Source organism: Panthera tigris, chromosome A1 (assembly GCF_018350195.1).
Source record: "Panthera tigris isolate Pti1 chromosome A1, P.tigris_Pti1_mat1.1, whole genome shotgun sequence".
NCBI classification, from domain to species: domain Eukaryota; kingdom Metazoa; phylum Chordata; class Mammalia; order Carnivora; family Felidae; genus Panthera; species Panthera tigris.
The window spans coordinates 90,163,737-90,179,502 of NC_056660.1; the positions used below are offsets into that span (position 1 = coordinate 90,163,737).

General features: G+C 43.2%; 2 protein-coding genes across 5 annotated transcripts in view; both read right to left on the minus strand.

Moving 5' to 3' along the window:
• MAML1 (mastermind like transcriptional coactivator 1) overlaps positions 1 to 5,970 on the minus strand; it is a 43,202-nt gene extending 37,232 nt beyond the window's left edge. The window contains exon 1 of the mRNA XM_042982050.1: positions 5,322 to 5,970. Coding sequence (XP_042837984.1) covers positions 5,322 to 5,675 — 354 coding nt within the window. The 5' untranslated portion in view covers positions 5,676 to 5,970. The remainder of the gene's footprint in view (positions 1 to 5,321) is intronic.
• Positions 5,971 to 7,604: 1,634 nt separating this feature from the next.
• CANX (calnexin) overlaps positions 7,605 to 15,766 on the minus strand; it is a 34,152-nt gene continuing 25,990 nt past the window's right edge. For all 4 annotated transcript variants that reach the window (XM_042982064.1, XM_042982061.1, XM_042982069.1 and 1 more), the window contains 5 exons: positions 14,438 to 14,653; positions 13,422 to 13,541; positions 12,309 to 12,435; positions 12,061 to 12,140; positions 7,605 to 9,966 (listed from right to left, as the gene is read on the minus strand). In XM_042982064.1, the coding sequence (XP_042837998.1) occupies positions 9,913 to 9,966; positions 12,061 to 12,140; positions 12,309 to 12,435; positions 13,422 to 13,541; positions 14,438 to 14,653 (597 nt within the window). In that variant the 3' untranslated portion in view covers positions 7,605 to 9,912. The remainder of the gene's footprint in view (positions 9,967 to 12,060; positions 12,141 to 12,308; positions 12,436 to 13,421; positions 13,542 to 14,437; positions 14,654 to 15,766) is intronic.

A 15,766-nucleotide genomic window follows, 5' to 3' on the forward strand; every position in this document is an offset into this window, starting at 1 on the left:
GGAGCTCAAAATGGTTGAACCAACAACCAAAGGAAAGCTGGAAGTGCAGGAAAGGAGTGGACAATGGACAGATTTCTACTTCAGATGACTGGGCTACAGGAAATATTCACAAGGAATAGAAGATTGGCAGAAACAAGTGAGAGTCCATTTTGGACATGTGGGATATAAAAGTGGAAACGTCCAGTAGGCAGGTGGAAATATGGATCTGAATCTTGGAAGAGAGATCTGGAGATTTAGAGAATCTTATTTTATAGGTGGTAGATGAAGCCATGAAATAAACAATGACATGACCCAGGAAAACATGACTGAGCAAAAAGAGTAGCGAATGGAGTAACCTGAGGAACACCCATTATCTAAAAAGTGTGCAAAGAAAGCTTCTCAAGCCAAAACACTAGGATTCCCCTTGATTCCCCCACTCTCCTGCCACCCCCCAAATCCATCTGGCCCATCACTGAGCCCTGTCACCTCTCCCTTTGGGAGCTGTACCAAACCCATCTCCTTCTCTCTGTCTCCACTACTACCACCAACCCTAGCCTAGACCCCTGCGAAAGCCTTAACTGCATCCACTCTTGTGCACGCCACCCCAAGCATTCTCCACATAGCACCAGAAAGGCCCTTAAAAAATAAATCACGCTGGGGTGACTCAGTAGGTGGCTCAGTCAGTTAAGAATCTGACTTCAGCTCCAGTCATGATCTCACAGTTCATGAGTTCAAGTCCTGCGTTGGGCTCTCTGCGGTCAACGTGGGGCCCTCTTCCAATTCTCTGTCCCCCTCTCTCCCTGTGCCCCTCCCCTGCTCATCCTCTCTCTCAAAAATTAACATAATAAAAAACAACAAGTCACACTTCTTAAAATCCTAACTGCTCCCCACTGCACTTGATCTAGTCGTCCTCACCTACCTCTCATACTAGCTGCCTAGTGCCATGTGGCTCCAGCCACACTGACCTCCTTTCTGTTCTTCAGGCAAGCTCAGAAGGTTGCTGTCTCAGAGACTGTGCTGGTGGTTTTCTCTAACTGGAATGTTCTTTTCTGAGACTTTCAGCTGACTGATGACCTCCTGTCAATCAGGTCCAAATAAAGACGAAGCATCTTATCTAAAGTTGCTCCTAGGTAAGTCACCAGTATCACATTACTCTCTTAATTTTTTGTTAGCATAACTAATACTACAAAAATTAATTTTTAAAATTATCAATCTCTTTCTCCATGAAGGCGGGAGTTTTAACTTGCCTGTTCACTGCTATATTCCTCTGGCCCACAGTAGGCACTCAAGTACTTGTTGCATGAATTAATAAGGAAAGCAAGAGACTCAGAAAAAAACCAGAAAGCTGGAAAGAGAACCAGAAGAAAGTAGAAGCTAAGAGAAGAGTCTTGGGAAGGAGGAAGTCAAAAAGAATGATGACTAAGAAGCCACTGAATTTGGCAATTCCATCTTTGGTGCCATTTAAGGGGGGTAACTTCGGAAAAGTAGAAGAGGTAAAAGGCAGATTACAATGGGCTCATGAGTAAATGGGAAGTTCAAGGGGAAAGGGCAAAGGGAAGGAAAAAGATGGAATACTATTTTGAGGGTGAGAAAAGACAAAAGCAAGGAGAATAACTGCCCATGTTTTCACGCTGAAGGGAAGGACCCGGTGGGAAAGGGGATACTGAAGATAAAAAAGGAAAGAGTGCCAGGACAAGGTCCTGGATGTTATAGGAAGAAATAGGATCCTAAAGCCACATTAGTCATCTTTTCTCTAAAACCATCCCACATGATTACAGCACAATGTCTGTTTTACATTCAGAAATATCTACTCCCTGTAAGTAATTTGTTATCTGCATAATTCTAGCATTAGTTTGCTCTACCAAATTATTATTAAAATTTTGTAAGTCTTTCTTAACTCTTAGAAGGTACACACTGGGGTGTCTGCAAGTAGAGAGCCATATGGTATGCACATAGTGCTCTCATCCAGTTCAGAGAACAAAGGTTTTTTTTTGTTTGTTTGTTTTTTAATTTTTTTTTTTAACGTTTATTTATTTTTGAGACAGAGAGAGACAGAGCATGAATGGGGGAGGGTCAGAGAGAGGGAGACACAGAATCTGAAACAGGCTCCAGGCTCTGAGCTGTCAGCGCAGAGCCCGATGCGGGGCTTGAACTCACGGACCGCGAGATCATGACCCGAGCCGAAGTCAGCCGCTCAACTGACTGAGCCACCCGGGCGCCCCTAGAACAAAGGTTTTAAGAGAGACAGAAAGACAGAGATGGATGGATGGATGGATGGATGGATGGATGGATGGATGGGTGGAAACAGGAGAGAAAGAGTGTGTGTGGAAATGATAAAGCAAATGGAGCACAACAGTGATAATGGGCAGAACATAAGTAAAGGGTGTAGAGAGGTCTTTTGCACCATTTGTGTCGTGGCTCAGTTGGTTAAGTGTCAACTCTTGATTTCGGATCAGATCACAATCTCACGGTTCATGAGATCGAGCCCTGCACTGGGCTCTGTGACAACCGTGTGGAGCCGGCTTGGGATTCTCTCTCCCTCTCTGCCCCTCCCCCGTTTGTGCTCACTTGCGCGCGCGCTCTCTCTCTCTCTCAAAATAAATTAATACTAAACGTCAAAAAAGTATTCAAATTATGTACAAATAAAAAGTTAAAAAGAGGGAAAGTTTTCACACCTAAACTAAGCAGGGAAGGCAACTGCCCCAAATGGCTGGCATGCAACTGTCAAACTTCTCTACAGACTTTCACAACTACTGAAGGAATAAGCAGCAAAAGTGTAACAATGATGGATAAAGGGATGAGGCAGAAACTTTTACAGCCTTTTACTAAAAGAAAATGTTCAAGCTAATGTATAAGACTATTCTCATCACAGAATGAATGCTTGTATCAAGTGGTTGGGTAATTCCCTATAATCTAGCATACCCAATAAAAAGAAGTCAATCCTGTCATTAGAAAACAATCTGGTTTTTAATACACAGACAGTATAAAGAAAACCTAATAGCTGTTCCTTGACAAGTAGAATAGAAAAAAGTCTGAAGCACTGTTTCTGAACCATCCTTAACAGAATAAGCAGATAGTGGTTAAGCCTGCTATTGCAGGACTTCCTAAGAAAGGAAAAAAACCTGAAGGCAAAATCTATATGATCCCTTTTCTGTTTTACAAAGGGTTTGCTGATGATGGTAACTCTGGCTGTGAAACAGCTGCCTAACAATACTACAGTATATCTGGAAAAAAAGAACTGATCATATTCCCAATGTAAGGGACATTAATTAGATCAAGTACACATAATAGAACTGTCAAAGGTAACAATGACCAAGAGGCACCTTCTCCTCTCCATCTCTCTGTGAAAAGCTGTGCTCTCTCTCCAAACCAAAGTCCTATCCAAGCAAGGACACTCTCCTCTCTGAACCGAAGGAGCCATTAGAAGGGAAAACACTGTTTTTTTTCCTTAGTGATACTGATCTTCCATTACTAGGACCCCATCGAGGCTGAAGAGCTCAGCTAGAATCAGTTGTGGACTAAAGTGAAAAGGGTCCCCCCTTCCTAGTAGGGAGGTGGAAGAGCACTTCCACTCTGAAGTTTAAACTCATGAAATCCAGGGGTCAAGGTTTAATGTGATAAGACATCAACATAACATGGCACATCTGATCCCAAAGGAATGACTGACAAGCCAGATTCAAGTTCTAACACTCAGAATTATTTCTCTTCAAACAGCAGGCCTAATTTCTTTTCAGTAAATCAGGACTAAAAATAACATACAGGATCCAAGTTCTTTCTCTCACTACTAATGTACTTTCTACAGGGTGTTCGAGGCAACTATTTTGAGTATAAAACTAGGATTTTTATGAGCTTTCATTGTTTACTTAAATTGGAATGACTACCCACTACTCTTAAAGGCTTTTCCTTAAAACAAGAGTCGTTAGTAAAGGTGGCTCATGAAATTAAGCCATTTTGCTTTTTGAGATTAGTGCATAAGACCATAGATTACTGAGTAAAGTACTATGAAATTTAGTATCAGTCACTCAACAAACACAGGCTGAGGGCCTAAGACATGTACAGGACTCTGAGCCAAACCCCTCCCTGCCTGCCTCCCAGGGCTTACAGTCTAGTTAGCAAGACATGACCTAAAGTAGCACCACTATGTGCTAAAAATAAATAGTGGAGATACCTTTTGTAAATGTTTGGACAAAGAAGAATCTGATTGTGAGTTAGGATGGTCTGAAACTAGCTCTAAGAAGAGGAAGATGAGCTGAAGAATGAGAGGATTCTTAGAGGGGAGAAGGGTCCTGTAGGCAGCAGCTTTTCTGTTTAAGAAATATTTTCACATCTGCACTCACTTGAGTCTTATAAGAATCCTGGAGGTTAAGAAACTAAACACATCCACAATTTACAGACAGGAAAAGGGAGGTCAGAAGACTGGACTAATCTTGATACAATAAGCAATGAAATGTCCAGCAGCCCAGTGTAGGAGAGAATAAGGAAAAGAATTCAACCAGAGCATAGGAACCACAGCATTTAGAGAGGAAGAAAGACTAATGACCTAAAGACTAGAGAAGAGTACAGCAATAGCCTAGCTGAGAGGTAACAAAGGCACAACTTTTAAAAACACACAGAACAAACTCGATTTTAAACACTTGTTTTAAACTTTAAGTTACCAAGAAAACAACAACAAAAATCACCTCTTAATTGTCTTCCTTTCATAAATCAGTTTCAGGGAGGTAAACCTCTAACCAACAAATTCCTTAATATTATCAAAGATTTTAAATAGGCTTATAAAATAAAACGGGAATTGTGAACAATATTGCTGGAATCACAAGTTCACAAATTTCTGGATTGCCTAAATACGCAATATTGTCTTGCAACTCACGAGCAGTATGATGCCTTTTATTTCGATTTCCCAAGATTTTTGGATTTTTCCGTTCAGAACAGTTTGATTTAGACAACTGAAGGCCGACTTATTTCCATATGTAAGCCCTGACTCTTCAAAGAGCAAGAACCCTATAAACATTCGCAGAATAAATGAGGTCACTATCAGAGGCAACACTTTGCCAGTCTGTTCCCCCCAAAAGTTATCAAAATCTCAGAATCGAGTTTGGAAGAACCACCTTTCAGCTACCGTTCACCAGCCTTCCCAGCCGGGGCCTTAATGTGAGTAAGGTCCTTACGGTCATGTTTTCCCAAAGTAATGCCACAGTGCCATTTCCCGCAGATGACAACCTCTCAGTCCCTGCCATGTCAGCCTCCCCCGAGCCAGACCCGAGGATTTGTGGGCACTGGGGAAGTCTCAAAGCGGCCGGGCGGCGTCAGGGGCAGTCAGTGGCTGCTCCCCACGCCCTACTCACCGCGACAGGGCGGCCGTGCTCGGGCCCGTCGGTGGCGTCGAGGCGCGGGGCCGAGGCCGGCGCGGCGGGCACCGGGGCGGCGGCGGACGCCGGGACGGGGGCGGAGGCCGGGGCCGGGGCGGGCGGCTGCCGGTGCTTGCCGGCGCGCTTGGCTTTGGCCTGGATGCAGCGCTGGTGCAGGGCGAAGGTGTGCTGGCGCTCGAGCTCCAGGCGCTCGGGCGACACGGCCTCGTAGCGGGCCTCGCAGGTGCTGTGGTGGCGCCGGCACAGCTCGATGCGCCGGCGGAGGCGCTCCATGACCGCGCTGTGCCGCGGCAGCGCGAACTCCGCCATGGGGCAGGTGGGCAGCACCATGGGCCGCGGGCTGCACGGGCCGGGCCCGGGGCGGGCCTCTCGGAGCCGGCTGGCACTGCGGGCTCCGTTCCCCGCCGGCGGCCCGGCCGCCTTACGGCCGCGCCATGGCCCCACGGGCTGCGGAGCGGGCTCGCGCGCGGCGGCGGGTCTTTCTCCGGCCCCGCTCGGCCCGACCCGGGCCGGCGCTCGCTGCCCACCTCAGGCTTCGGCCTGTCCCCGCCGCCCCGGCCCCATTGTTTTCCGCGCCGCCGCCGCCGCCATCTTAAAATTGTTTTCAGGGCCCTCGGAAGAGGGCGGGGCCCCGGCAGGCGACCCCGGCGTCACGGCTGATGAACAGGCACTGTGGCCAATCAGAGCAGGAAGAGCGGGCCGCCCGAGGGGCGGGGGCTAGCACGCAAGAGGCGCGCTGGGGCTCCCGAACGAGTTTAAAAGGAACTCTCAAGTGAGGGGCGGAGGGAAGCCCCTGGGCGGGCCTCAGTGCTGGGCACCGAGCCAAGTATGACCGACAGGAGCCGGTCCTAAACACCACCCCTAGCCCTCAGGCCCTTCCGGGCCCGCGGAGAAAAGGGGCAGTCCGCGAGGCGTAACTGCCTGACCCAGACGCCTGCCTGGCACTGCAGCGCTTCACCATTTTCTTCTCCTACAGCCTTGTTGAATTGTTTTGATGAACTCTAAAGTAGCCACGCTTTTTCAACGTCAGCTGTTTTTCGACGCATTGCTTACATCCGGCCTCATAATTGGTCAGAATTGTCCACGAGTGTGCTGTGCTGGAAGAGCTTTCTTCTAGCACCATTACGAATCACGGGGACTGTCAATTTCCACTTAATATAAAAGTTTGAACAAGTTTCAAAAGTCCTACTTAAAAACAAACAAACAAACAAAAAAAACCCAGGGACCCTGGCCTGACAGTTAAAGGATGATGGCTTAGGTAAAATTGAGTCACTCAAATAATCCAACCAGGGACAATTACGTTCTAGTATTATAACTAGTAGGCATACGGGGTGAGAGACTGGGGGTAAAAACAGGAGCAATGACTCAGTACTAAAACTAGGTATTAAGGGGCACCCAACTAACTCAGTGGGGCCAGCAACTCCTGATCCTGGGGCTGTGAGTTCCAGCCCCATGTTGGGTGTGGGATTACTGAAAAATAAACCTTAAAACAAAACAAAACACAACAAAAAACACGGAAAACTAGCTACTAAGCCTGCGTTGGCTCAAGACATACTAAGAATTTATTAAGGGCACCCTAACTGCTAAAAAGTTAAACAGGAGGCGCCAGGAGGCTGTTAGTGGAGAGGCACCACCAACTGGTCAAACATTTGTTACAGTAACGTTTTACTAGGGCCCACAAAAATGTTTTATTTTAAAATCAGGAGAAAAAAATTCTTATTCAAGTAGTATTTTATACAAATGCAGTTAAAAAAAAAAATACAAAGTGGCCCAAGACAAAAGCGTCTAGAGCTCATGAAAGCCATATCATGGTCCTGCCCTTTTTTTTTTTTTTTAACCAGTCTTCAAACATACATTTTCTGATAGGAGAGATAATAGTAACTAAGAGTACTACATTCTGTGTACTTCTCTTCCAGTAAGTAACCCAAAAGCCTAAAGGCACATTTTAAAGCAGTTTTGGCCCAACTTTCAGAAACATCCTTCAAATACGTAAGAATATGTAAAAGACAGAATCTGATTCTGAACAAATTCTCTAAAAAGTTCAATGAGTCCAATAAATCTTAAAGAATATTATCTACAAATTACTGCCCCCCCTTTCCTGCTATCCCTGTTATATATACAACAGAAACTACTGACCCCCAATCCAGCAGAAAAAGAAGGCAAAGTCTACACTGGTGAGATGAATTACTCAATTGTCCATATTTTCTGCAGTAAAACACTTGAATTGACAGTTACCATGAAGAAGTTCAGTCAAAAGCAGACACTTAACACAAGCCTTTAATGTAACACCATTTAGTGACGTGACAACTTGAGGAAAATGCAGAGAATATTTTGTGGGTAAGAGAAATTGAGGAATACATCTGACGGAGTGGGTATTTTACAACAATTTGACAAATAGCCAGCATGTTAAATTATAATGTAAGTGCTTTTGAAGAGCTAAACACTGCTGGTTGTTCATTAATGTGTCAGACATTTAATTAGAAGGCTGCACCTTCAACAAAGAGTGAAAAAGAGAACCAAGAAAAGGCTTTTTTCTTTTCTTTCTTTCTTTTTGGACAAACTGCTAAATAATCCTGGAAAGGCAAACGAACACTAATTTATACTTGCCATTAGCTGGAAGAAACTGTTAAGTGAGACACGAGACGGAGCGTCAGAGAGTGAGGAAGGCAGATTTCTGGAAATGCAATGATCCCACACATTTGCTTCAAGGAGAAACCTACAGACATATTTTCAGGTCTTGCTAAGTAACTGTTTATTTGCACTCAATACATTTGGGAAAGTCTGCTACATAGCTACGGTCACTGTGACCACAGAACAATAGATGAGAAGGATAAAGCACTGAACAGCAAGAAAAATTCATCCCACCCTCCTAAGAATTTCAGTGAACCAGTAAAAAATTTAAGATAAACAAAATAAACAGATACAGCCTTCATCTCTTACGAATATACTTCCTCCCCGAATCTCCCCAATATAAACACTTTGGAGTGTTTATATATATTCAGTGCAAGAAACAGTATCATCGGTATATTTGAAACACCTCTGAAGAAAGAATAAAGCTAAAACAATTCTGAATACATTTCAGTGTGGTGTAATAATGATATCACACTATAGTGATGGGGGAGAGGCTCCGATAGCACCCATCTGCATTCCACATGAAAAAAACAAATCTAAGATCACTTTTTTAAAAATTCTACAAGCCACATTAAAAAAAAAAATTGCTTAAACAGGACTGCTTTATCATGTAATTTAAGACACAAATGTTACATGAACTGCAAATGAAGACTTAAAAAAGGTTAGCAGCTACAAAAAATCAGGTAAATCATGCTATATGTCACTCCTCCCATAAATACTTTTAGCCTGTGTTCAATTACAGTCAATTCTGAATTGGCTCGCCTCTGGCTTAGACTTCTCAAGCCTTTACACAGAGTGAAAGAAATGGATAAAAATGAAAGACAGTATTCTATTCTGTACTTTGACCCTGGAAAGGTGCGGGTCTGCTTAGAAAAGGAAGAAGAAACATACACTTAATCACATAAAGCTTAACACTATGCGGAGCTTTATAATCATTTTCAGCAACGGACTGCAAGCTGCGCTGTGAAGAAAATGCATAGCAGAGGAGAAAGCTGGGAACTGGGGAAAACAGGGAAGGAAACAGTGTCAACACAGTGGAAGAAGTGACGAAACATCTGCATCTACTTGGGAGCTCCCATACCCTGGGAGCATTCCTTAAAAAGCCACCTGCTCCAGAAGGCTGGAGCCCAGACTCTCCCAGTTTGGGAAGCATGACCGCCCGAGTGCCACACTATGCCACCTCCTCCACCGACTGCAAAGCTGTCTGGGAACTGGGCTGTTCCAAGGGCAACAGAACACACGCACTTTATGGTCTAAACCAACAAGAGGAAAAGTTTCTTCTTTCTGTATGTCTATTTTTAATACAACTGAAACAGAACCCTTCTATAAATTTGGGCTGCCATCCAATCCATCTCCTCAATTTCCTTAGGAGGAATTGAGTGATGGAAGCAAGCAAAACAAGATTATAACCACAAACTACTACACTTTAAACATGATTATCAATTTTAAAGGACAGACACACTTGAAGGTTTCTTAATACCAAACTTAGAAAACAAATTTGGTGATAAAAACTGCAATTCATCCCCCTAGCACTTCTAAAAGTTGGTGTTACTTCTGCATGGACAGATTAATATATTAAATTAAGCCAAGATTTTTAAAGACTGGCAAAGTTCTACCACTCTATTTTAAAAAACAAAGATGTTTCAAAACAAAACAAAACAAAATACAAGTTAGTTGCTTCATGTTACGTTTCACAACCATTAATGTTAAATGCTTTCTTTCTACAGAAACAGGGTCCTTTAGGTCACAACTGCAATTATTTACTGCTTAGATGTTTAAAATTACACGGGCTAGTGTTCGACTGGAACCTGTTGATGGTGACGTCTGGAGGTTTTCTGAGTTTCAACCTAAGGTGTGCCAGGGTCCTCTCCTAGGACCACACTTGCAGGGGAAGGGGAGGGAGAGGAAATCACAGATCAAGTTCTTTAAGATTGTTTCACTCTCTTCGCGGCTTTCTGTTTCTTGGTGATCTGTTCAAAATTTCATCCTCCTGTTAGATGAAAAAATAACAAATTCACTGTAAGTAGCATACTTTATAAACAAGTAAAACTTCACCAAGTTTTCAAGATTTGTCAGGCTGAGTGAGGGTAACCCATCTGAGGAAAGAAGAGAAGAAAAATCTTTCGAAGAAAGTGCACCAAGAACAAGTGTCTCAGAGGCGGTGGGGTTATGTGCGTTCTAATTTAATCTGTACTGTTTTCTACAGACAGGCACTTTCCTCAATCTAACTCCTAAACGTTTTCTTTAAAAAGGACCAGATGCCATGCTTTCCCCACATTATCCTGTTCGATCCTGAATAATCTACTGGCCTGTGGGCACATTAGCCCCACTTTGAGGCTTCTCTGAGAAAGACGGGATATAAGAGGATGGAAGACTATCCCAGCAGTCCCACACAACACTCCAGATGACAAGCCCAGGGCCTCATTCTACTCTATGGAGCGACTTCTTATATTGTGAGGAAGACTGGTGGATATAAAATACGTATGTGAGACTCGTCCCTACCTGAAAGAAGAGCATTTAGTTGAAACTCTGCATTCTACTTGAGACAGGCTATGGCCATAGAAAATATAAACAGCATTGACCTTTATCGACGGAGGGGCAGAGGTGCAGAAGCTAGAATGGAAACTGGGTAAGGTTTTCCAGCAAAGAGCAAACTGAAACAGAGATATGCTTGGAAAAGGGCCCTAAGAAAGGTGTAGACAATTCTCTTTCCCTCGTACCTCTTACCAATTCACCCAAAATCTGGATCCGGAAGCCCAGTGAGTTCTCAGACCTTCCTCTCCTATCACCTGGCTAGAGCCACCATATCTTGCCTGCATTATCACAGCAGCCTCCTAACTGTTCTCACTGATTCTCCCATCTGCAGAAAACACAGCAGCCAGAGTATTCAGATCCTGTCACTCCTGTGCCCTAAAGCCTGCAATGGCTGCCCATTTCACAAGAAGGAAAAGCCAAGCTCACATTATGGCTTGGGAGGTCCCACTTAATCTAGAGCCTTCCCCACCCCAACCCCCCACCCCCCAATGGCCGCACTGGTCCTCTAGACTACTACTTCAGGCCACTGTACTGGCTGTTCTTTCTGCCAGGAATGCTCTTCCCAAGGACATCTCCACGGCAAAGTCCTGTATCTCTTTTAAGTCTGCTCCAGTGTCACTCTTCCATGAGGCCTACCATCCCTAACATTGCAACCCATCTCACCTCCGGTACTTCTAATACCCTTTCCTTTCCTACTTTTATTTTTTAGGCCCTATAGTTTCCTAACATACTATTCATTCATTTCCTTATAATGCCTCTTGCTTATTGGCTATTTCTTCCTACTGGAGTTTATGCTCCCCAAAGGCAGGGTATTTTTGTTTCTGTCTTGTTCGTTGGCAATGTGCAGCACATGATGGGCACTCCAGAAATATTTGTTGAATGGATGAATCCACGAGTAACAGGGATAAAAATTTTAGAATACAATTATTTGCTCAAAAAATACTTTTTCTTCCCTCCTAACCACTAGACCCCTAGTGAAGGAAATACTTTTTAAGGGCACAGCAAGGAGAGAGGAGACAGATGTGTTACATTAATAACCTGAAGTTACCATCTTAAAAACACTGTATTGGTTTTCCCCTAAAACCTTCTGCTTATTCCAGAAAACCATTCGTAGCACAGAAAAATACTTCCGAGATTCAGATATAGTTTAAAATTAACCAATAAAATGTGTACCTGTCCTAAGAATTCCACTTTTATAAAACTAATTCTAACACATTTTTTTAATTGCCACAGCAAATGAAAATTACCCTATGAAAGTACCCCCTCTCTAGGGGCACCTGGGGCTCAGTCAGTTGAGCATCCAACTTCGGCTCAGGTCATGATCTCACGGTCCGGGAGTTCGAGCCCCACGTCGGGCTCTGTGCTGACAGCTCAGAGCCCGGAGCCTGCTTCAGATTCTGTGTCTCCCTCTCTTTGCCCACCACCTCACACTCTGTCTCTTTCTCTCTCAAAAAATGAACATTTAAAAAACCTTTTTAAAAATGCCCCCTCTAGGGAAATGTACTTTCACTTGAGTTGAGATATAAACTGTACTTTTCCTTCGTATTACCTCTGCTTTAGGTTTTCTATCCTCCTCCTCTTGACTGACAGTGCCACCATCTTCTTCAGCATCACTTTTCTGCTTCTCTTCTAAGACAGAAATCAAAAGTACAACAAACTGAGCGAAACCTTATATTTGTTTTTGGTAATTAGACCATTAGCATTAGAACATGCTTCAACATTCAAAAGCAATCTTTATTGTTTGAAAACACCTTAGGGTCTTAGCTTAAAGCAGATATTCTGGGGCCTACTTCTTACCAAGTTTTTCTTCACCTTCCTCCTCCTCGTCTCCCTTGTCCTTTTCCTCTTCCTTCTCTTCTTCTTCCTCCTTCACATCTGGTTGAGGGGCATCAGTTTTCTTATATTCCACAGGACTTGACTGTTTCTGAAATATTCCCCCAAAATGCAACAATTTTGCTTACGCTTTTATGTTAACACCTACAAACTAAGTTCTATACGAGGCTATATACTGGGGTAAGGAAATAAAAATGAGTTAAGATATATAGGGGTGCCTGGGTGGCTCAGTCAGTTAAGCATCCAACTCCTGACTTCGGCTCAGGTCATGATCTCCCAGTTCGTGAGACTGAACCCTGCATTGGGCAGTGTGCTGACAGGGCAGAGCCTGCTTGGGATTCTCTTTCTCCTCTCTCTGCCCCCCTCCTCCAAAATAAGTAGATACACTTAAAAAAAAAAAAAAAAAAAAAAAAAGGTTTAAAAATGAGGTAAGATGTAATTCCTGCCCTGAGAGTTTTCTCTTCAGTGAGCATGTGTGCAGGTCAAGGGCAGAAGAAACAGTACGAACAAAGGGTGAGAACAAAGAACGAAACATACCCAGTGCAAGGTGAAACATAATCCTCGTTTAATAGAAGTAGAGCACTTAAACAGAATTTTCTTGCCCTTTTTTTTTTTTTTCTGGAGTGCACACAACAAAGACTAAACAAGAAAAACTAAACATAAGGCTGGATTACTCCCAAATGTATTTTGGGGGGGAAGTAGGGATGCTGAAGGAAGAATGCATAATGAAAAAAATAAAAGACTGAATTGTAAAGTATATGAAAACAGCTATCCTAGGAAGAAAAGCTGGTTTGGGCCCAGATGGCTGGTTCTATACCTAAGTTGTTGTGTTTTCTGTTTTTGTTTTCCAGAAAGCTGCTGCCAAATATTATGGAAGGGCAATATTGCAGGCTTAAGTACTTACTAGAAACTGAAGGGCTATAAATCCTCCTCCCATCCGGGCACAATAAATGGCCACTGAGAGTAGTGAGTAAGGTTCCAGGTGTGGCCCACTCATTACTGATCTCAGGCAACAGATCTTAGTTATATTTAATATGAGTTCTTTCTAAAAGTGACTAAAAAAAGAAAAACTCATACCTTTCCAGAGCAGCAGAAGAGGATAACAAGAAACACAGGCAGAGCTACTGTCAGGATGTAGACTACCCAGAGCCACGGGCGCTCCTCGGCCGCCTCAATCATCTGCCCCACCACACCTGGCTGAGAAACAGGATGAGACGGAGCTCAGGTCCTTGTTTTTGACACCAAATACATAGGTGGCACCGTTTTGCTGTTTAACCTCTGTGTGGCATTACTCCCTTGTCAAAGGGTTTGAGCCAAGACAGTCATACAACATAAAAAGGAAATAAGAGAAAGTCTCCATTTTCCCCGCTTTTACCATCAAGGTGGTTTCCCTTGCACAGGTGTGAAAGCAGGTTTCTTAATCACCCGCCAGAGGCCCCCTTAACCTCACCGCCAGTGAATGAATGATTTCTTGATCTCAATTATCTCTGGCTCTCGCACTCACAGCTTGGCCATATGGCCAATTGTGTGAAAATTCCATATATTGGTAAACCATGATTCAACATTTAAGAGTGCATTAAAATATATCCTAGGGGGCACCTGGGTGGCTCAAGTGGGTTAATTGTCTGACTCTTGATTTCGGCTGAGGTCGTGATCTCACAGTTCATGGGATCGAGCCCTGCGTCAGGCTCTGTGTGGACAGCACAGAGCCTGCTTGGGACTCTCTCTCTCCACCCCTCCCAACATGTGGTCACATGCTCTCTTTCTCTCTCTTAAACATTAAAGACAAAAATGTTTAATTAAATACACACATACCCTAAATGGCAAATTTTGTTAAATATGCTTTAACAAAGTAAAAAAAAAATTACCCTACACATAACACAAATAGGGAATCTGAAGCCATCATGTCAGACTGGTGAAATCATGTCCAAACACCTGGTATTTTGTTTTTAGCAGGCATACAGTCACACATTTTATGCCACTATTCCCAAATAAGGTAAAAGACAAATCCTAGAAGATAGCCTGTCACAAAAGAAACAATTTGTTACTTGCAATAACAGACATAAATGCGTAAGAAACAAGTAAGCACAAACCTCAGCAGCTCCGTCGGCAGCTTTCTTCAGGCCCCATCCATCATTGGCCCAATCATCAACTACTCTTCGATCACCGCAAATAATAAAGTTGTCAAAAAAAATGTCTGAGGTCATGGACCACAGCTCCAAACCAATAGCGCTAAAAGGAGTCATTTTGAAAGGTTCCAGATCTTCAAAGAAGTCTGGATTTGGTATTTTCCGGGGCTTCCAGATTCCCTTAGGAAAAATTTTAAAAAATCACTTCAGATAATGAACAACACAAACTTATGGTGAACCTAAATAAGAACTAAGATGAATTCTGCATGATCAATGAAGGCCAAGTGCTGACTTTGTAAAACTCAACTGAGCAACAGGAAGAAAACAATAAATGCTACTGACGCCTCTAAGATGTCTGGATTCCAACTACTTTCAATTTCTATCATCATCCATGACCTTGATCCAAACCAACACCTCACTCTGCCTGGCACATTCCAACAGACTCTTATCAATAAACAGCCTTGAACAAGTACCAACTTGTCCAGTAGTGATTTAAAATGTACATGACCTTCAACCAGCAATTTTACTTCTTGATAACTAGCTAGAGAAATGGTTACCACATACACCAGACATGTTCAAGGATGATTACTACAGAAAGGGCGCCGAAAGCAAAAATGGCAATCCACCTAAATGGCCATCCACAGAACAGCTAAAGGCACTTTTAATTAAAGGGCAATTTTAATTTATCTTATTGCTTGACTGCACAATTAAAAATACACTTACAAACGGAAAAGTACACACATAGTGTATGCACAAAGAGACCTATGCCTTACATTTTAAAGGGAACCAAGTGGAAATTAACAATGACAAATCATCTGACTAGGACAGAAACAGCAAGACAGACCAGGGTCTAAGTGGTTACATGTTTGTAGTGAAGTTGCAGCTTTATAACATCACTAGCTCTATTCTGAGCATTTTATTTGCATCTCACAGTCTTTTCACAGCTGAAATACTAGGTGAAGCAATGACCGGACTCAGGGTCGGGGAGCCCCTTCCCATGTCAGGGCTCTATCCACCCCATTCCATGGATTGCTGGTTTGGATCCAGTGGCTGCAACACCCCCACCACACAACATAAGGGTGCCCAAATCACAAGTTTTCCATTTTTCTTTTCCTTTTTTAAACACAAGTTACAAAGCAATTAGGAAAGCTCTTCCTTCCAGTTTCTAGGTTTATTTTTTTCAACACTTAACATACAAACTCTCTCTCAATTCGGCAGTTTGTTCTTAATTCAATAGTCTGAATACAGTGATCCACCTTAAGGCCTCACTACAAACAAAACTTCTATCCAAAC